The following is a 22,193-nucleotide window of genomic DNA, read 5'->3' as shown; positions in this document are numbered from 1 at the left end:
GCAACAAGAGGGAAGGTGCTCATTGGGGTTTTCCTGTTTGCCAATGGCTGCAATGTACTCTGCACTGCAGTTTGCAAGGTTGTTGACATCTCAATTTGGACTGCAAAAACCTCTTTAGAGGGGAGGGTGGACATGGGGACAAAAGTTAGAGTGGCTGATAGGAGATCAGGAGAGGGACAGCACTGTTCTTTGACCAAGCACAGAAGAGGTTTTTGGCCTGAATTTCTTTCTTTTCTTTTTTTAACCCCTCTAGGCAGAGTAAGTTCACTGCAAAGCCTGGGGTTTTCAGTAATTTCCAGTGTAAGCTGAGGATCCTTTGGGGACCCATAAAATTGGTTTCATTGAACCAAAATCGGGAGTTCTTCTAATGATAGTTGCCTGCCATTGTGCTGCAGATTTGGTCCTTCTATCTTACAAATAACAGCCCATTCCAGAACCTCAAAAAGCCAAAAATGTTCCGGTTTCCCAACAAAAGCTGGAAAAGCCCATTGACCAGTTTGAGTATTCAGCTTTTTTCGGCTACACCAAATGTTTTCAGGCCCAATAAACCTACATCTGAAAAATAACAAAGAAAAAATGGTGCACAGTCCTAATATCCAATATGAGTCATATTCCTATGGTGGCTTAAATATAAATGCTGTTAGTAGAAATGTCAAGGATGTGTGGTGGGGAGCCTATCCTTGCATTTAAATACATTTCCCCACTTTTCTGCCCTACAATATTGGATAGGCATGAAAACTCCACAGAATCTCTCAGATACCTTTGTCTTTAGGAACTGCAGGCATAAACTGCATAAAGGTAAATTGGATAAATACTTTGATGTTTTAAAACAAAACTGGTTTGTGCAAGAGTTTGCATAACAAGCAATCAGTCAATAATGTATTTTTCTCTTCCCTGACAGAAAATAAATCAGATGTGTCTGAACAGAGGGCAAGTTCACCATAATTTGTTTTGCACCAGCAGAAATACAGTATCCATACCAGAAATAGAACCTGATGAATTACTGCAGCATCCTTGGTAAATATAAATACTTAACTTTGCATTTGCAACAGAAGAGAAGACCAGACTGCCTAACCGCAACTTTGAATGCTCCTAATGAGGCAGAGATGTTAATATTCACTTCAGTGGAGGACTGCATGTCAATTTTAAGGAGTATACATTATAAAGTATTAAGGGATAATGGCAATTAAACTTAATTAATATGCTCAAAGAAGATTAAAATGTCTCCCAATAACTGTGTCTGAGGAATAATGAATTACAACCTAAATAATTTGACCCATGTGTTTCTCTGTTAATCTAACAGTTGTTGTTGAAGGGCAAAAGTAAATATACAGAAGCTGTCCTAAGCAGAATTATACCTACCTAAACACAGTTGTTTCAATAAACTTAGAAAGGAAAAACCCTGCTTAGGATAGCACTGTCAGATTACGATCTCTTTAACAGTGAGATGGTCAGGGTGTCAAACTCGCAGCCCTCCAGATGTTCCTGAACTACAATTCCCATCAGTCCCTCCCAACATGAGCATCGGCTACACTGGCAAGGGCTGATGGGAATTGTAGTTCATGAACATCTGGAGGGCTGCAAGTTGGTGGATTGTCAGGTAGGAAATGTCTGAAATTGTATTTATTTTTATTTGCTTGATAATCTGCAACATTTGCAAGCATCTTTCCATGTGGATTGTCCAATGTACGGGCAGCCTTTGTACTGACATCTACCAAGAATGTTCTCGTTGTGACTCTCCATATGATTATGGTGGTCCACTAGGTGTTCTTACACATGTTACAGTTAATTTACAAAGTAAATTTCCAAAATCTATTATTTCCCATGTTGCAAATGTTACCTAAAATCTGAGCCTATCCGTTTTCCATTCTCAGGTTCTCCAGGATCAGGACACAAGTTGGATGCCTGCTTAATACCGCCTTCATTTACTGCAAAAGAAAAAAAAACAACAGATTTCAGATACCTTGAGAGCTATCTAGAGGAAAACATTTTTTTCTGAATACCTAGAATATCAAATGAAAATACACTGACAATACATAAATGATTTTACTGATGTAATTTTTATATATATTCTATCTTTATAAATGAGGTCTGCACAATTTTTTACCTGTCAAAATGAGCATAAGCACTGGAAACACTGTCTGTCTGTCTGTCTGTCTTGTGCATACCTCCCATTTCTCCTTTGAAAATGTATTTAATCTTTTTTTGGAGAATCCTCATTTGCCTCTCAGCTTTCCTCAGAATTTAACTGGGACACAGAATAGAACTGCATGACTTCCTGAAGGTCCTAAATATTTCAAAGACTGGTGATTGTGAATTGCAGACGGCACAGAGAGAATCTTAACGGTAGGAGGAACAAGACCTAGTTGCAGGTTTTGGCTATGAACTGCAATGTAAAGTTCCTCAACTGTTATTACAGCAAAACAGAAACTAAATGAACACCCCTTTGTGTTCATCACCTGCAATGCACAAAGTCTTCATTTCCATGACCCTACTCCCCACAGTAGAACAGATGCAGGCAATGGTCTTGTAACCTTCTCATCTCTTCAGCTGCAGAGAAACAACTCCCGTACTGCCAGTATTATGCTGGAGTTCAGAGCCTTGGACAACACTAGGAAGCTCATTTGTTCACTGTCTGCAAATGATGGGACCAATATTTCTAACCATTTTATTTTTTGCAGAAAGACAATATTCAGTCAGCATCTGGACATGTCCTTGAATATTTTTTTAAATATATATTTGTACCCCATCTGTCCCTGGCCACACTCAGGCTTGGGGAGGCTAACAACAAGTAAAATAATACAAGACATCACATTTAAAATAAACTAAATTTTTCAATCTAAAATATCTCCACAGATAACGATACAAACCATATACATTCAGTCTGTAAAACTGACATTGTCTAATGGGGGAGTGAGATGTAAACAGGAAAGGGGTGGACAATTTAGATCCGGGGTGTCAAACTCGTGGCCCTCCAGATGTTCATGAACTACATTTCCCATCAGTCCCTCTCAACATGAGCATTGGCTATACTGGCAGGGGCTGATGGGAATTGTAGTTCATGAACATCTGGAGGGCCGCAAGTTTGACACCTGTGATTTAGATGTATAACTGCAGGTACTAGTTGGTAATAAATAACTCAATAGCTGTAGTACTGTTGGTGGTAGGTGGTTGGGAGGCCGGCAGGATGATATTACAACAATGGGTGGTCTCAACTGAAGTCCTGGTGGAACATCTCCATCTTACAGACCTTGTGGAATTGGTTGAGATCCTGCAGGACCCTGGTGTCAGATGACAGAGAGTTCCACCAGGCTGGGTCCAGGCCCAACAAAGCCCTGGCCCTGGTTGAGGTCATCTTAATGTCCTACAGAGTTCAGTGAACTTTATGGCATTGTCCATATTAAGGTTCCTCCCCTCCCTAAGGCCTGCTCTCTCCTGGCTCCACCCCCAAATTTCTATACTCTTGCCAATTCAGAATTGACAGCCCTAATACATATACACACACTGTCTGTAAACTCATTACTAATTCAGTTTGCATTACCCACTCATTCAAGTGAAATAGGTTTTACTGTTCTAGTCAAGAAATAAACTGTAGGCAAGATCCTATGAAATTAAATTCAAGTAAAAATTTCAGGATCAAAGCCTAAAATGAGAGGTCAAGAAGGCAGTCATCCTAAAAGCACACTGGTTGTGTTTGCTCTTTCTAGATGAACAAATCTCTCCCATATTGTTGAGTCTCTATATGTGCAATTCAGAATGGCAGAGGTTCAAACATTTGGTTAAAAAAAAGCATTCTACCAGTACACTCCTCTTTTTTAACTTACATGAAATTCACTGCATTCATGTAATTTCTGAAGTATAATAGTATTTCTGAAGTGTCCTCCCTATCAGAGACTCCAAGACTTGAACTGCGACAGGATCACCTTAATGGGCATGTTGGGCAATTGCCTGGGGGTTCCACGAGCACAGGGACCACATGCTAATCTATGTAAGTTGTGACTTGCTGTGTCAATATGTAAATAAATTCCATTTTAAGCTATATTTGTTATTGAAAAATGCATATTAAGCATGTGTTTTACTAAAGATAATGAACATATTACAGTTAATTTTTATGATAACGCTAGCATTTGCCTTTGATTTAGTATTATGGTCATCTCTGCAACCAAACGTGAAGACATGCGTATGTATCTCACACACTGCTTTACCCGGGAGCCTATAAGATGGCCCTGAATTGAGAGCCTTTCAGAACTGTCTGCATTTACATGACATATTAATCTTCAGGTATAGTATAGATCAGGGGTGGTGCATTCAGCGACTGGCAGGCAGTATGAAGGCTCTTGATTGGCTGGGTGTAGTACAAGTCTAGCTAGGTTAGGAGCATGACCATTGCCCTTTATCTAGCAAATGAAGCATTACTTCCTGGTTGATGAACTCCATTTTTCCTGCAGCTCAAATATTCAGATCTACATTTTGATACACTAATAGCCTGGCCTGGAAGAAGAATAGGCCATTAAGTCTTAGCTGATTCATGGTGATCTTACCTGTGGGGTGTTCAAGGTGGGAGATGAGCAATGGTATGCCACTGCCATCCTCCATGTTGCAACCAGTGGTCTTTGTGGTCTCCTGTCCAATAACTGACTGTGACTAATCCTGCTTAATTCCCAGCTCTGGAGAGCTTGGGCTAAGCTGAGCTATTTGTGTACGGGAATGATATACACACAAAATCTACTCTCACCTCATTTCTTTGCGTTTTGCAAGGATCTACTGAGGAGAAAAAGACAAGACAAAAAGCTAACAGTTGCACTCCAATGAAACATGCCTTCAAGTATGTCCTGTTGGATGAACTGAACTCGACAATATCACACAAGAGTGAGTCTGGGAGCTAATTAAGGAAACACAATGTTGACCTACTTTCCTTGCTTGTAGGTGATTCAAGTTCCTTTCCCAATTGGCTACTGTGAGTTTTCTGGATTGTGCGGCAGTGGGACGGTAGATTCTGCTCCTAACTTTTTGCCAATAACTACATCTGGCATCTTCAGAAGCATGTCATGGGTAAAATCAGTAACATGGCGCCCACGGGGTATGGTGGGCGCAACACCCCGGGTGCAACTGCAGAGGAGGTGTGGCGGGGGCATTCCAGGGCGGGGGCGGGTGGCAGCATGGCAGTGGTGCAGGGCACGTGCGTGCCCCAGGCGCAGTTTCCCTTTCTCCACACCTGAGTAAAATGTCATGCCTCTGAAGATGTCAACCATAGATGCAGGTGAGATGTTAGGAGCAAAACTACCAGAATCACAGCCGCACAGCTCAGAAACCCCCACAACAGCCTATACAACTTCAACAACACCAGTAAGGTAACATAGCTGCCTGCTGTATCAAAACTTTATCTGGCCATCTAATGAAATATAACTTTGTCTTGCTATGGTCCCTAAATCTAACTTAGATTATGAAGAAAAAGCTACATGAGATAGGTCCTCAGCTCATGACCTCATAATGACTAACACTTTTAATTCAGACACCAAAATAGATTGCTTAATACTTGTATTTAATATATGATCCTGTCAGTGTTTTATAACACCATTCTTATTCATTATTCCATCTTGAATGATACCCAGAGCATTCTTATACCAGGTTGTACCATGATGGAGTGTATAAATGTGATGTAGCATCTAGCAGGTTGCTAATCTCCCTGTCTAAATTTTGTCCCTGATTTAAATTATTTAGAATGGATTATCACAGAGCCTCATATTTGTCTAACATCGCTTCATATTATCCAAGAGTGGCTCATATCAATTAGATTTTAAACTATGCCAGCAGTCTTGTTAGCTGGATGCTATACCAAAACCTCAATGGCCCCTCACCTTTGTAGTTGTAAAGTTTTGGAACCTGAGGATTTACCTCAATATGTGCTACTACACTGTTCTCTCTATAAAGAACCTAGATCCTAATTTCTTGTTGCTTTTTAAGCAAACATTAAATCTTCTAGTGATTTGGAGAATCTCTCTTGCCTCGTTTCCAATAGTGATCCTTTCATTTCCTAGAAAATGTCACTTTTTGCCCTGGCAGCCTGGAAAATTCAAGCCAAAACTGTATTAAAAATTGAAGTGACTTGGAGAAGTTCTCCTTTCTCCTTTCCAATAATTATCCTTTTGTTTCCTATAAAATGTCACTTTTTTGCCCTGGCAGCCAAGAAAATTGGATCCAGAACTGTATTTAATCTGGGCAATACCTGCATCAATTTGACAATCTGTTTTTTCTATTTGATTTTACCAATTTTGTCATTGTATCTGATTTTAGAGTTGGTTATTGTTTATTTGATTGCAAGGGCGTTCGGCCTGGAATCTATTCCTGGAATCATTCAGGCATGGAAAACAAACCAAACCAAATAAATTGAAATAAAATAAATTGGTGAGTATATAGTTCTCATGGCTGGTTTTTTTAAGATCAGGTTCACAGAATCTCAATGTGACAATTGCTATTTGTACACTATAAGTGGAAAGTACAATAGAAGCATTTGGCTCGGTTTTTGATGCCATATCTAAAGATCCTGCTGCGGACCTGCCAGTGCCAGAAGATCCCACTCCCTTATTGAAAACAGCATTGTTTCATTTCCAGCTCAGTTTCCTTCTAATACTGGCCATTTGCTTTTGATTCTTCCATTCATCTCCTGTTGTAAAAACTGGATGTTTCCTGTATAAACAAGCCTGAATAACATAAATCTGCATGGTGTCTGATGCACCTAGCCCGATACAGTCTACCAGTCATGTACCGTAGCCTGCCAAGTGTTTGATAACCATTCTGATTATAGTGTTGCCAAAAGGGAGCAAACACAGGAATGTAATCAAACTTCTGGTGGATCATCATATGTACATTAATAATGACTGTATCAAGCTTGGGAGATTGAAAGCTTACTTCCAGTGGGAAGAAAGGAGGTTGCCATAGAGATTAAAATCAGTTCCCTATTCAAAAGAAGACAGTTGGCACCTGGTGACCTAGATGAAAGCCACAGGAAGTCAGTATTTATTCTTCTGAACTGCCCAAACAGAAAGTGAAGCTGGGAGATAAAAATGGGCATTTTTTTTAACAAATAGCATGGATGGATGGATGTTACTGGTTTTTGGCTAAGAACTCACCCTCTAATTCAAGCATCTTATAAAGCATCTGATATACAAATACCATCACTCCATAGCCATGTTATTGTTGTTTAGCTATTATTAGAAATAAACCAAGTGAAATGGTAAATTTATTTTTGAGTTTGTCTAAAATCCTGACTATACCTTCTTTACAAATCATCTCATTGTATGGAAAAAGTGAATTTTTTCTTGTATCCTTTTAAACAATTCTGTATCATTCTCTCAGAAAACAAAAGTGCGTTGAGCAAAATGACCACCAAAACCTCCTAAAACTCCCTAATGGGATTCAGCTTGCCATTTTGAATTACCTAGACAACATTATTGATGCTTTCAACGATTGCCCAAACCAGCTAAAACCACAGTTGAGATACCATGAAATCAACTCATGAGATTTTGGTGGTCATTTGCTTATTATGAAACTGAAAGATGGCCTCCACAGTGCAGGATAAGGAGGGAAGAAGTGTGGAGAAGATGATGGGCCCAACTCTGCAGCCCAGCAAAGAAACCCGCAGGCTCTCACCCTGTAATGTACTGGAGGAAGGGAGGAAGAACAATGGGGAAAAACCTGCCTTTATCATACTCAACTTTGAATGTTCCCAGAGAGTGAGGGCTTGGTAGAGAGAGGCCCAGACTAGTACTTCATTGGCCCCAAGATCTGCCAATTGTGACAACTCTTGGAAGGAGGAGTTGGAAGAACCCAGAGACATTGTTTCTCCAGACAGGCCTTTTAAGGACAGACTGGGGGAAAACAGAGGAGGAAGAGCAAGGCCCATGCCCTTGTGTGGAAAGGTACTTTTCTGTGGTAGGCCCAGCCCTTTAGAATGGAGTGCTAGAGCAGGTGAAGAGAGCACTTTGATACATTTAGGAAGGCCTATTAGATAGGCCCTCTTCCAGAGACCATTTGATGGTGAGTGAAGAGTTAATTGTTAGTTTGTTGATCTTATGTGTTTCTACTCTTAGGTGCGTTATGTCTGGATGCTTTTACACTGATAGATTGTGTATTTTGATCAGTTTTAATTTGGTTAATTTACACCTTTGCAACTTGGTTGGTACATTGTATGCCTCCTTGAAACCAAGAAATAAGGTGGTCAGTGGTGGGATCCAAACATTTTAGTAACAGGTTCCCATGGTGGTGGGATTCAAACTGTGGCATAGTGCCAATGGGGCTGGGCGGGGCATGACGGGGGCGTAACCGGGCATTCCTGGGGTGGGGCATTCCCCATGGGCTGAGGACTGTGGCAGGACGAAGCCGCTTCTTGATTCTCTGGGCGAGAAGCGAATGCACGTGAGATGCTAGGCTGCCACGCACGCTGGTGCACCTCCTGCTAGACTGCTGCACGTTCTGCGCGCTACTGCTGAGAGGAGGGGCGTAACTAAGGCAAAAATCACGTGGCAAAATCACCAATTAGTAACCCCCACTCAGTACACACAAATAATTAGTAACCTACTCTCGGGAACCTGTGAGAACCTGCTGGATCCCACCTCTGAAGGTGGTAAAGAAATACTTTAAATGACCATGTAGCTGAATTTTACTAATATATCCATCATCTCTTCTATTTGGCCAGGTCTCAGATTAAATTCCAGTATCTTCATGTCTGTAATCTCTCTATAACTGATCTGAAGATGGCACATTTAAATTCTTACAAATTATATCAGTGTTAAAAAAATAGAGAATATCATCCTACTAGTAAGTCTTAACTGCATTTCAACATGATATTCCTTTAAAAATTTAGTTGAACCAAATAAATATTGATAAACTGTTTTCCTGAGATGAAAAAAAAACCAGAATGAATATGTGCAGGCACATCCATCAAATACAAGATGAGAAAATAATTACTAAGGAAAAGAATATTACATATAATTAATTTGGACTATTTTAAGCCAGAGTGGTAAGTTGCAGTACTGCAGTCCAAGCTCTGTTCACAACCCGAGTTTGATCTTGACAGAAGTCGGTTTCAGGTAGCCGGTTCAAGGTTGACAGCCTTCCATTCTTCTGAGGTTGATAAAATGAGTACCCAGCTTGCTGAGGATAAAGTGTAGGTGACTGGGGAATATAAACCAGTCCATAAACTGTCTGCCTAGTAACTATTGTGATGTGATGTCACTCCATAGGTCAGTAAAGACCCAGTGCTTTCACATGGGATTGCCTGCCTTTACCTTTAAGACATAGCTATGTAATTTATATGGGCTATGATCCAACCTTATTTATGGACAGAATTAAGAACAATTTAAAATCCATTTACTTCCCTTAGGAGCAAATCAAGCGTATGTTTTCCACTGAAATCAAGGTGACTTAAACTTCAGTAGGATTGTGTCTAGACTGTATCAGTACACAGTGGCCACACCCCATATTCACATTCGAGTTTCCCTTTGTAGTTCAGGAAAAGAATGTCTTTCAGGGATTTGTGGAGTTCTCCCTGCATCGGCTTTTTGTGTTACAGGAATATGACTCAATGGTACTTTAATATAATATACAATTTGTTTTGAACAAAAAAGTCACTTAAAATGCACAAATGTAAATTTAAATGAATTTTTTTTTAAAATAGTGGGGTGGTTCTAGGGTTGTCAGAGATTCCAGAGAGGGCCTGGAGCTCTCCCAAAAGTATTGTTGGTATTTTAGATACAGAGATAAGTTCCCCTGGAGAAAATGGCAGCTTTGAAGGGTAGACTCCATGGCATTACAGCCTACTGAATTCCCTCACCTCAGGTTCCCCAGGTTTTACCTCCAAATCTCTAGGAATTTTCCAGGCCAGAGTTAACAACATTAGGTGGGGATCAAGCAACTCTGTATGTCTTCAGCTGAACACATTTTTTGAGCATCCCATCAAATAGTTGGAAATCACTGTCAAACGTGTTAGGTATTTGACAAGCATATTTACCAAAAGATGAGCAAATTTGGGCTTGTTTTGCTGTTTCTCTCTCTTTTTCTCTTTTGCAGTAATTGATATACATAACAATATTAGGCCAGGATCCACAGGCACACCCCAGATCATGTGTGAATGCAGTAGAGTCCCACTGGCAACTGGATGAGTGGGGGACAGAGGTTACCAGATCCATACTGGAACATTTATGGAGATTTGGAGATGGGGTTCGGAGACGACAGGGGCCTCAGTGTAGTACAATGTCATACAATTCATGCTCCAATGCATCTGGTTTCTCCAGGAGGACTGATCTCTACAGTGTAGAGATGAGCTGTATGCCCTCAGGTCCCACCTGGTAGCTAGCAACCCTAATACACAGTATTTTTCTTTTTCTTTTCCATGAACAGAAGTCCCCCAAATTGCTTTAAACCTCTTTTATTTCCATCCAGCAGAGTGATCCATGTTTGAGAAAGCAAAATCCAGTCAGCAGATGGAACTAACCAGTGGTGGGATCCAAAAATTTTAATAACAGGTTCCAATGGTGGTGAGATTCAAACAGTGGTGTCGCCGCACAAACGCACCTCCAGTCCCTATTGGGCAGGGAGGTTGCTTTAGTAACCCCTTCTCGGCGCTCAGAAAAAATGAGCACTGGTTGGATCCCACCTCTGGAACTAACTGTGTGGTTCTTTGGATATTTCACTATATGAACTACTTGCTTCCAATAGGATTGGAATAACGTCATGGATATAAAAGGCCCCTCAACATGCATAATAAAAAAAGTTGCCACTCATAACAGAATATTATTGTTGAAGCTGTATCACCGTGTTTTGGTTTTGGTTTTGCCATTTATCCATTAGCATGTTTCAACCTTAATTTCACCATCTATCTGTCATTGTTCCATATAAATAATACAACTGGGCCCCATGACCCCCATAGCTTGAAAAGTGTGCCCTAAGACAGTAAAACTCTTCATAAAGTTATTCTATTATTAATGTGTGCTGTTCTTGATTCCTGCAGCAAAAGCAAAATATGTTAAGAGAGAACATTCATAAAAGGAGGGAAGGAAAGTGATTTTTTGATGTCTTGATAATAAGGTTTTTCCAAGACATTTACTTTAATTATTCATCTGTATACATCTGCTAACGTATTCCATTTAGTGATAGAGTGGCGGCATGACAGCCACTTATTTTCAAGATCAAGGATCATATTGCCTGATTGTTTTAAATGTATTGTTTCTAAAATGAGTCTTTGAAAAACACTGTTATATCATTTACTTTAACTTAAAAAGATACTTTCTACTGCCTTAATAAACAGAACTGGCTGACTAAACACTGGCTGAATAAAAGGCTACAAGGATCCCATCTACAATTCAGTGAAGACATAGTTTTAATTTGATTTAGACTTCAATCATATTGTTGTGAGCTTGCTGCCAGTAGTGAAAATTGATCTGTCACTATTATTTGGTTTTAAAGTGATACTCAGTGAGAACAAGGTCTTTCACAAAAAGATATTAATGTTCCTTAACTACGATTGTTTACTCACCAAGAGTTAATTGTAAGGAGATGATCACATGATTGCCCTTGGCTTGTTCAAGGGTCCAACAAACTTGGAAATGAGACATACACCCTAGTTGAAATGGTGGGGCTTAAATAGGGTTGACAGCAACCTGAAGAAAAAGGTTGGTAGACCAACTGAAAGATAATGAAGGTCTTACGGCTGCACAGATTTGCAGCATCGTATAACTTCAAAGCAGCCCAGAGCTTCCTGGAGCTTTTGTAATGTGAGGTTGCCTTAAATGAAATCATACCAGTGGCATGGCAACTTCAGTATAACTTGTTCTGCAATTGTGATGTCATCCAAGTCACACAGCAGCAGGTTGCCTGGTGGTAGCTGCCAGGTTTGGCTCTGATGAGTCCTCCCTCAAAGGCTAAAACAGCACTGGAAAGGGTCTGCCCCCTCCGCATATCATTGGCAGAAACCAAAGCTGGCAAAATTGTTGGTACCTACCAAGGGCCAGTGAGGGCATTCATTCCTCAAAGGTCTAGGTCAGTGGTGGCGAACCTTTGGCACTCCAGATGTTATGGACTACAATTCCCATCAGCCCCTGCCAGCATGGCCAATTGATCATCCTGGGAGGGGCTGATGGGAATTGTAGTCTATAACATCTGGAGTGCCAAAGGTTCGCCACCACGGGTCTAGGTGCTTCTTCTATTTTTTTTTCTTTTGGAGTTAACACTCCATTTTTAAAAGATTTTCTGCAAATCTGGTTTTGTATTTTTCAGATCTGTAGAATGATGTCTTGTCTGTACATGGCTCCACTCTCTGGATTTAAATATCCATAGGTTTGGCCAAACTGAGAATGAGATATATTGATGTCACCTTTCAAATGTTTCCATATGTTTGTAATCAACTTACTTCATAGTTATATTATTTTTTAAAAATCCAATCCAGAACTGGTGGGTGGGTGGGGATGGTGCCAGTCCAGAGCCACTCAGCATCCTCAAGAGGGCTTTCCTGCAGTGCAGGAAGTCCCAAAAAGTTTTTAATAAGGTGAAAATCCACCATAATTGGGAATAGAATTACAAAAATTGTGGCATATCTTTGCCAGTGGCTCTGCCAGTGTGAGGGAGCTGATTGGGCTCTGGAACCCGACTAAGGCTAGCCCTGATCCCTGTCCAACCCCCGACCACACCAGTGCAGCATTTTGTGCCAGTGGTCCTGGGCCATAAAGTCAGCTTCTGGCACAGGAGCCACACAGCGCCCAGCTGCGCGAGTAAGTTGCCCCTCCAAAAACACATTTGGCCCTTGCACCGGCAGCAAGAACATTTCTGCTGGGCTCCAGAGCAGGATTCTCCCCCCCCCCCCCCGGCCAGATTGGGCTGCCCATTGTTTGAGTCCCATTGAGGAAGGTGGACTATACATTAAAATAAGCAAATACATGAAAATGTTACCATGTGTATGTCACTATTCCAGATTTCTTGGTTTCTGTCCAGCTCCAAATCTTTTCATTCTATGTGATTCTTCAAAATACTTGTAAATTTAATATGCCCAATACTGACACTGTTTATTTTTTCCCCTTCCTGGTTCCTTCTCAATTCATCTTGATCCTTGTGCACAATATCATGATCCATCCTGACAACCTGGCTTGCAAGTCTGCCTTTATATTTGATTTCGCCCTCTTCTACTGTGACCCACATTTAATCTATCCTAAAATTACACAGTTTCTCCCTGTAGTCCACCCCTGTCCCACACAGAGTTTAGACTTCTAACTTCCAATTAATTCTCCTCCATGAGTGCCTGTATAACAAGCAAGTTGTTTGGGCCAAATCGCTCTATATACTGCCCAGTGCCTAATGAACTAAATAAGTATCTGCAATTAAAAGTAACAGTAGCAGTAGATGACATCATTAAAATCAGTAATATCAAGGTTGGATGTTAGTAGCAATGGCATCACCGAATGACAGTGTTAAAAAATGTATGGACTGGCTTTAGTTAAAGCATTGCAAAAAAAGAAGAAGTTACACCTGTTGTCTAATGGTGTTCTATATTCATTTATTGATTTCCACAAAAGAAAAAGGAGGGCATATATTTTCTTCTATTTTATGTTTGAAAATGTTCCAGCCAAGTTTTTGGTCATACAGAAGCTTGAGGGAAAAAAATCAATGCATCGACTTGTCGCATCCTGTTCCATGCGCACAGGGAGGAAAGAAATAAGAGAGGAAGGGGAAATAATTTCTTCTTCCTTTGTCTCCTGTCCTCCACTACCACTCCCAGTAATTCAATACAGCCTCTCTTGTTCAGAAATTTATTACACATCTTAAATATTAAAACATTTCTTGGGGTTTTTTTAAAGGAGAACCTATTTTATGAACTGAACGAACAATACTAAAAACTGCTATAAAAGAAGAGAGACATCCATAGTTTAGTAGAAGAGCTTGTGGTCTTGCTCGTCTGTAACTCTCAAGTTCAACCCCTGCATCTCAGACCTTGGAGATCTTCCTTCACTCAAAATTAAACAATTGGGCCAATGCAGATGAGCTGTCTGATATTGTGTATCTATACATGGAAAATTAAGTACAGTGTGGTCTACTTTGTTTCTCCTAGAGAGACATCCATAGTTTAGTAGCTTGTGGTTTTGCTTGTCTGAAAGTCAAGTTCAACCCCCGCATCTCAGATCTTGGAGATCTTCCTTCACTCAAAATTAAACAACTGGGACAATGGAAATTAGCTGTCTGAGAGTGTGTATGTACACATGCAAAATTAAGTACAGTGTGGTCTACTTTGTTTCTCCTTCTTGCCCAAACTTCCATAGTTTGCAGGGTCATGCAGGGCATCTTCAGCAGAAATTCCACTGAAATGCAGCTTCTTAAGGGCATAGTCTCACCATGCAAAACCTGAGACACCGCTTCCGACACAGCTGATGCAGGTGCAGATAATTAACACAAACAAACCCTGCCAAGGTTTCGCACAGACTCAATAAATGTCATTTCTTTGTGAAGAAGGAAACAGAGCATACACATCTTTATGCATACAGAACGTATTTACATCTTTCAAATGTGGATCCACTCTGAAAAGTGACAGTACAAAACGGCAAATATGTACCAACAGCTCTTTCCTTTCAAAAGTAGTATTTGCTGACTTCAGGTACTTGAATAAGGTATTTCTAGTTTCCTTCTTGGTTTTGCCTGCTCAACAGAATGTCAGTCATGTAAATAAGGGAGATTTTCATCTCGTCCATTCTCAGACGTTCAAACAAAAAGTGTGCATAAGACCCTGGATCCAATTTCTGTCCTATCTGGAGCAAAGAACAGCAACACATCATGGAGATATTTTCAATATTTTTTACACCAGAACAATGCCAGTGAATATAATAACTTTGTTGTTGTGGGTTTTCCGGGCTGCGTGGCGGGTAGACTTTGTTCCTAACGTTTCGCCTGTATCTGTGGTTGACATTTTCAGAGGTGTATCACAGAGAGAAGTCTGTTACACACTATGTCCAGTGAGATGGGGACACAGTGTGTAACAGACTTCTCTCTGTGACACACCTCTGAATATGCCAGCCACAGATGCAGGCAAAACGTTAGGGACAAGGTCTACCAGACCACAGCCACACAGCCTGGAAAACCCACAACCACCAGTTGAATCTGGACATGAAAGCCTTAGACAATACATAATAAGTTGGGTCCCCCAGATCTTTTCCACTAATGGTGGTACTTTCCTGCAGGGCTAAGTTCATCAGAAAATGCATCATACAAATATGTAGCTACAAACTAATGGAGATAGTTTTGCTGACATTTTTAGTCTGTTACAAAGCTCCTTGCTTTATTCAGTGAGAAGGGATCTGAATGAATGGTGGTATACACTTCCCTGTTACATGTTCAGTGAGGGATGTCAAAGGGCCAATGTGCCTGGCCATTTTTTCCCTTCCTTTGCTTGTAGCAACTTGCTGTTAATGTGACAGATACTAGTCCTCAAAATATTTTTCAGAGTGAACTCTGACAGATCCACTTCAGCTTTATTTAGCTTGGTGAAATATACCTGCATTTTTGAGGAACAAATATCCATATATTGTGTAGGGTTGAAATGCCCTTTGGTGCAAACTGGCCTTAGTGCTTGAAGTTATTTTGCCGGGGGGAGGGGGGAATGCTTTCGTTTTTTGGCAAAGAGACTGTTCTACTCTTTATATATGCTTGATCCTTAAGCCTGCTATTTTTATATGCATACTTTTATTATAAAAAACCCAAAAAGGGCATAATCTTTTGGATCCTCATTTTGTGGGAGAACAGTCCTGTTAATGGATTCTGGTGGAGCAAGGCTAGCAAGAAAGGTAGAACTGGATAGTTTTGATGCCTTTCTACATCTTAGCTTGACTAGTGTCCCCAAAAGGGACATCTGTAGCACTGGCCGTATGATTCACCATAATCAAAACCTGAAATTTTGCATGTCTTCCATGTGGCTGACTAGTGGCATGGCTCCAAGAATGATCAACCGCTGAACAAAATAAATCTTGTTCTATAAGATGCCTACACAGGAAACTGCCTGGATGCTACTGATAAGCAATTCTTCAATTCTTGAAGAAAAAGAAGGCAAAAACTCAGTCAATCAAGCTGCCAGAAGCAAAGAGTCATCCTGACCAACACACACAGAGATTGCAAGGAAGCGGTCCTGAGCAAAAAGTAAAGCAAAGGCCATGTACTATCTTTTTGTAAGTGCTCCCAAAATAGCACAAAGTAATATATACAGTTTGAGTTCTTCAGGCCCATTCCACATGGGCCAGGGTAGCAGCTGCATACTGGTATAAATTATACCAGTGGAGCCCTAGGACCATTCACACGCTTCCGAATGGGCTGCCCCAGAGTGGCCATGGCCTGTGGAAGTGCCTTTGCATGGGGGCACCTCTGTTTTGTTTTTCAACTTACGTTCCCTTCCCTACGCAGCACCATAGGGACAAGGGAATATGCCCCATGGCCATGGCAATGCTTTGGGGAAGCGGAGGCCACGAGGCATGTCCCCTCATCCCCGTGGAGCTTCATGGGGAAAGAAGGTAAGTTGACAAACAACACAGAGGCGCCAAAAAGCAAAACTGTGTTTGTGAAAACATGTTAAAAAGTACGTGAATAAAGTTAGCCTTGACTGCCAGTTTGGTTCACATCTCTACTTCTTCTTTTTTTGTTTTGTTTTGAGGGAGGTGTCTTCGAAGCAACGATGACACAATACGAGAATCTGCAATCATTTTGAATAATTGTAGTTTGAAGACACCTCTCTCAAAACAGCAACAAAAGAGGGAAAACGAGATGTGTGCCAAATCGGCAGTCAAAACTAACTTCACTCATTTACTTTTTACTCGGAAATGGCAAGTGGGTGAGCTGCAAACAGAGATAACCTCCAAAGGAAACCTTCACCAAACGGCAGGTGGCAAGGAGGAGTGGGAGGAAACGGCAGGCGTGAACTGTGCCAAAAATGAAAGTGAGAGCTAGTGGGGAGGTGGGGAAAAGAACCACTTTCCCTAGCAATGCTTTTTTGTCTGCAGTATGCTAAAATGGTTGGCTGTTTCCACACGGGCAGAATACAGTGCCCCAGGGACAGCAAAAACACCATCCCTGGGGAGATGTTTGCATAGCAGGCCAGCAGGAGCAGATAAGCTGGCTGGGGAAAGCGCAGCCTGTCCGAAGGCTGCGCCTTCCCCTGCACCCCTACTGAGACCGTCTGTGCGAACAGTCCCGGGGGAGGGGGGGTGCATTGGCATAATTTATGCTGATGCACCCCCGCTCAGCGCTCGTGCAGAAAGGGCTGTTCTTTTAAAAAAGTCTGTAAAATGTTTTATTTGAGCTGTTCAGAAACAACCAAACTCTTGTTTTGCCCTGAGCTGCCACTCTTTTCAATCCATTTGATGGACAGAAAATTCTGTTGAGGTTATTTGAATGTTAATATTCCCCAGTGACCTTTACATTGTGCTTCAGAATGGGGACGTAATATCGGTGTTTATACATGGTGGACTGACATGCCATTTCTATCCATTACAGCAACAGGTCTTGAACCCATTCTAGAAGGTCAACATTCTAAATGCACTTATTAAATCTAGGGAAATGATGACTTTTAACTGTATTTTAGAAAAGAGGAGGTCTAATCCTCCCATCCCTAAGCATTAACCTAACCCTGTATTATTATTAGCGACAAAGCAGAAAAAAAGACAGATATTTCTTTTGTTGGTCTTTACCCCACAATGAGGGCTAACAATGGCAGGAAGAGAAGATTTCCATTTGTGAAACAAATTTGTGAAACAAACCAGACAGGAAGTGACTTCACACTATTTTCTCTTTTTGTAGCCCAAATTGAAACTGCGCCTGCTCAGAGCTTCTACTAGCATTTAAAAATCAGTGGAAAGATTTGATCACAAATCTATCATCTTGTAGTAAGCCTGAAGATAATTGTGAGCAGACATTTTAAAGATTGCACTGCACTATTGGTTTTGATTTCATAGGCCATACAAATCACAGAAGGATTATTAATTTCATGTCAAATGAAATCTTACTGTTAAGAGAAGGACAAATATCTACTTGTAGAGCCATTATTTTTTTAAGAAAACACAGTCCAATGACACCAGTTTTGCACAGAGTCACTCTTCAGAGTACAACACCACTTTCACATTCACCATGCAGACTGCAGAAGAAATATTTAATGCAGGTTAACTTTCCGATAAAGATGAGCAATATTGAAAACACACACAAACAGCACAAACAGCACAAACGTCACTCTTGCACTAGAAAAAAGTAACAAAAAGAAGTACACTCACAGATAGAAAACTTGTTGCTGTTGTCTTTCCCTGGAAACAATTTAAATCCTCTAGATTTAAAATCTATGGCCTTTTTCACTAGTTAAGAAAACAAACAAAAACAGGTATCAGGCAATACAATCTAACAAGAGTTCATTTCAACTGACATTTTTAACCGTGGAGGTAAAAATTTAGAAGTCAACGATTTCCAACAGTACTGTGTAACCATAGAGGGAGGAAAATATTGCGTGCCCATAAAGGGAGTTCTTTTACACAAAAGGCAAACATTTAACCCAGTTTATGTAAAATAAAACATACAGGAACAAACAAGATTATGCATCTTTTATTTCTTTTTTTCCTGTAATAAGTAGTTGGTGCCTCTTATGCAAAATGCAGATAGACTGAAATACGCCAGTTTCCATGAACCATAGCTGGGTTTTATCGTACAATAATGGAACCTGGAAAACTGAGGCTTTGGGATGAGGGATGCAAGAACGCTTTCAAATAGGGTTGCCAACTCTGAGTTGGGAAATTCCTGGAGATTTTGGGGAGGAGCCTGGGAAGGATAGGATTTGGAGGAGGGAGGGGCCTTAGCAGGGTTTAATGCCATACAGCCTACCCTCCAAAGCAGCCATTTTGTTCTCCATGGGAAGTGATCTCTGTCATCTAGAGCTGCAGTGCAATTCCAGGAGATCTCCAGGCCCCACCTGTAGGTTGGCAACCCTACTTCCGAAACTTTATCGGCATTTAATGGGAGTTTATTGCCCTTATTAATGGATACAACCAGTACGTTTACCTCCGTTCTTTTTGTCAAAACCTTTCCCCCATATTAAAACACAGGAATGTCCCCCCCCCCCCCCCCGCCAACCCAGCCTGTAGCACATTTTTATATGGGCTCAAATTTCTGTCCATGGGGAACATGATAAGTCCTCAGAGGATATTAACCCAAGCAATGGTAAAGCAATGACAATGTTAAGTAAAGCATGAAAACATTGGTTTCTCCCCTTTCTCTCTCTCTTTCTCTTTCGCTGCTAACCGCATTTAATTACAGGGGGAAAAAATATCAATGAAAAGAAATGCAACCTTTTTTTAATCACAGTATTATATCATGTAAGAGCAGATCCAGACAAAGAATGGCCAATCTATCTATATGGAAATCAGTTCAGTGTGTGAAATCGTTCTCTGAAGGGGGGAAAAAAAACGCTACCCTGATTGATTCAATCATAAGGACCCTTCTAGCACATTTCAGTGGTAGTTACACTGATACAGCCCAGCAAATTGCTCGTGCATTGTTCCAATTTGTCCCCACAGTGTCCTTGCAAATATACACCAAGCAGGATGTACGAGGATAACGTGAACTGCAGTCTGAAGACATGTTGACATGGCTGCTGCTCTACCACGTGGGAAAGCCGAGAGGTTTGTATTTAGCTCAGAACGGGGAAGCTTCCATCTTATCTGATGGGTTGAGAATAAGGTGGCAATACTAACGAGTTTATGTTGGATGACGCTTTGTACTCAGACAACATTTATGAGTAGGGAACCAAAAATCGCGTCACACATTTATGAGTAGCCATAACTGTGTTGTAGAATAACCAGGTATTTGGGGGAGTCGGCAGTGTTTTCCGCTGACTAAATCTGACAAAAGTTTCAACATGCTTTGCTATGGATAGCCCAATGTCAAATGGGTTCACATACTGAACAAATGCATAGATTCTAGCAAATGGAAATCTTGGCCCTGGAATTCACACTAGCCATCTTCCTAATGGGATTTATCTTTACATAGGACATACAATTACTACAAAATAACACGATCAAATGAACACTTCTGTGCTCTGACAAAGAGAGGGTGAGAGAGAGGGAAACCATGTTTTGTTTCTAATCGCAACATGTTAGTTTTTCTGAGAGCACAATCCTATGCAAGTCCCGGTGAATTCAACAGCTTTTACTACCCTGCTTACAAAGTGTGGTTCATATATAATGCTAGTGCTAAATTAGTTACTTCGTTTACCAAAGTATTCCATATCTCTTTGGCCGTGTGATAAGCACTGTAATTACATCAATATTTAAACATGTTTAATTAGCTAATTTTTATTTACTTTTAAAAAAAATAAATAACATCAGTTACTGTGGCTTTTAATTAGACCATTTCAGCTGTCTCCTTGAAACATATGTATTTGTGCTGTAATTTGGCAAAAGGGTGACATTTCCATTTTTAGCAGGTTTTTTTCTCCTTCTAGAACTGGGAATTAGGGTATTTTGCAGCTGTTTTAGAGCAGCTGTGAAACAAAGAATGCAGAATGAAGAGAAAAGGCAGGAATAGGAAAAAAAGAAAGGATTAGAGGAAAATTACCAAAATGAAATAAGAAGCAGTTTAAAATCCCAATGATTTCACTAGGAAAATTAAATGTGTGCACTTTTCCTTCCCCTAAGGCACAGTGGAAGTTATTTGATTGGGTTGCACATGTCTCATAATGAAGTCACTTTAATTTAGCTGGATCATGATCCAACTAGAATCCCCCCCTATTTTATTTTGGTCTCTCCTAATACACTGTACAGATAGCATCTGCAACAAGGTGACGGAGGGATAATATAAAATCTAAACAATATTGGCTGGTTTCATGGCATTATATTAATGCCATCTTAATGCATCATCTGGATGCCCCCATAGTGTTTTGGCCAGTTGCTTGCGGACTGTGATGGAATGGATGAAAGAGAGCCAGCTGAAGTTAAATCCACTAAGATGGAGGTCCTGTGGCTCAGCTGAAAGTGGAAGGTGGGAGGATGCCAGTTGCCCACTCTTGATGGGGTGCAATTAGTTGCTATGGCAGCCGTCAAGATTTTGGTTGTTTTCCTTGATGCCTGCTTGACAATAGAGGCTCAAGTGAATTATGCCTTTCTTGTGGCATTTTACTATCTGTGCCAGACACAATTAGTCCCAGAGACTACAGCACAACCCACTGTGCCCAAGCTGCCAAATATTCAGCTCACAATCTTAAGGTGATTCTTTTAATAGTGCAAAAAGTGCAAGTGTCGTAAAGTGCAAAATCCACATTGTTGTCCCTCCCACTGGATTCATTGATTTCATCACTGCAAATGAAATGTAAAGGAAGGGACAAATAACAACTGATATATGGACTAATGTATCCATGTATCTATATACTCCTAACTATTAAACTTAATTACCTCAGCTCAATGGGGTTTTTCTCTCTAAACTTTAGAGGTACATTATTGTTAACCCTTCCCATTAGATGCTAATCTTACACTTCAATAACAAAAACTATCTGAGGAATATTAGGCAGAGAGAGAGAGAGAGAGAGTTTACTGTCATATAAAAGAGATAGTTGTTAAGAATCATAAAATTAGCCCCAAAAAATCAATAATGGAGGTTATGAGTGTTCGTAAGCAACACATGTGGTACGATCTGTTGTATAGCTCATATTTTCTTCTTTTTGTACCCTTTGAGATTGCTAACTTGTAAGCCTATTGGGCAGGTATAAACCGTAGATGAGATTTAAAGATGCCCTTTCACCTTTGCCCCTCTTTCTGAGCCTATCCTAAGCCACATGCTTAGTAAGAATAAAATGGAGAAGATGATAAATTGTAAACATGATTGTTAGTTGTCAGACTCCTCCCACCATCCTAAGGGGCAGTTATGAGAATGTTAACATCTCTGTATGTGTGGGTATAGTGAAGGTTTATTTCAACATGGTTCTACCAGGGACAAAATGGAATCCAGGCAGACACCTGGCATCTAAAGATGACTCACTCAAACACCAACCTAGTCGTTCCTTCCCACACCCTAATGGATTGCAAGCTGTATTACAATGGGTCTCTTGCCAGAAACTACTAATCTCATCAGGACTGATGTCATCTCCCCCCTCCAATGAATAGAGTGATTATTAATGCATCCCTTGCAGTACTCATTCCTCA

The 22,193-nt window shown here is 40.6% G+C and overlaps 1 protein-coding gene across 1 annotated transcript in view; it reads right to left on the bottom strand.

Moving 5' to 3' along the window:
• CSMD3 (CUB and Sushi multiple domains 3) overlaps positions 1–22,193 on the bottom strand; it is a 751,931-nt gene that overhangs the window by 357,311 nt on the left and 372,427 nt on the right. Inside the window, exons 7-8 of the mRNA XM_048507427.1 lie at positions 18,285–18,362; positions 1,841–1,928 (exon numbers count right to left, since the gene is read on the bottom strand). Of these exons, the coding sequence (XP_048363384.1) occupies positions 1,841–1,928; positions 18,285–18,362 (166 nt within the window). The remainder of the gene's footprint in view (positions 1–1,840; positions 1,929–18,284; positions 18,363–22,193) is intronic.

This window comes from Sphaerodactylus townsendi, linkage group LG09 (assembly GCF_021028975.2).
Source record: "Sphaerodactylus townsendi isolate TG3544 linkage group LG09, MPM_Stown_v2.3, whole genome shotgun sequence".
Lineage (NCBI taxonomy): Eukaryota > Metazoa > Chordata > Lepidosauria > Squamata > Sphaerodactylidae > Sphaerodactylus > Sphaerodactylus townsendi.
This window is presented reverse-complemented; position numbering and strand designations above follow the sequence as displayed.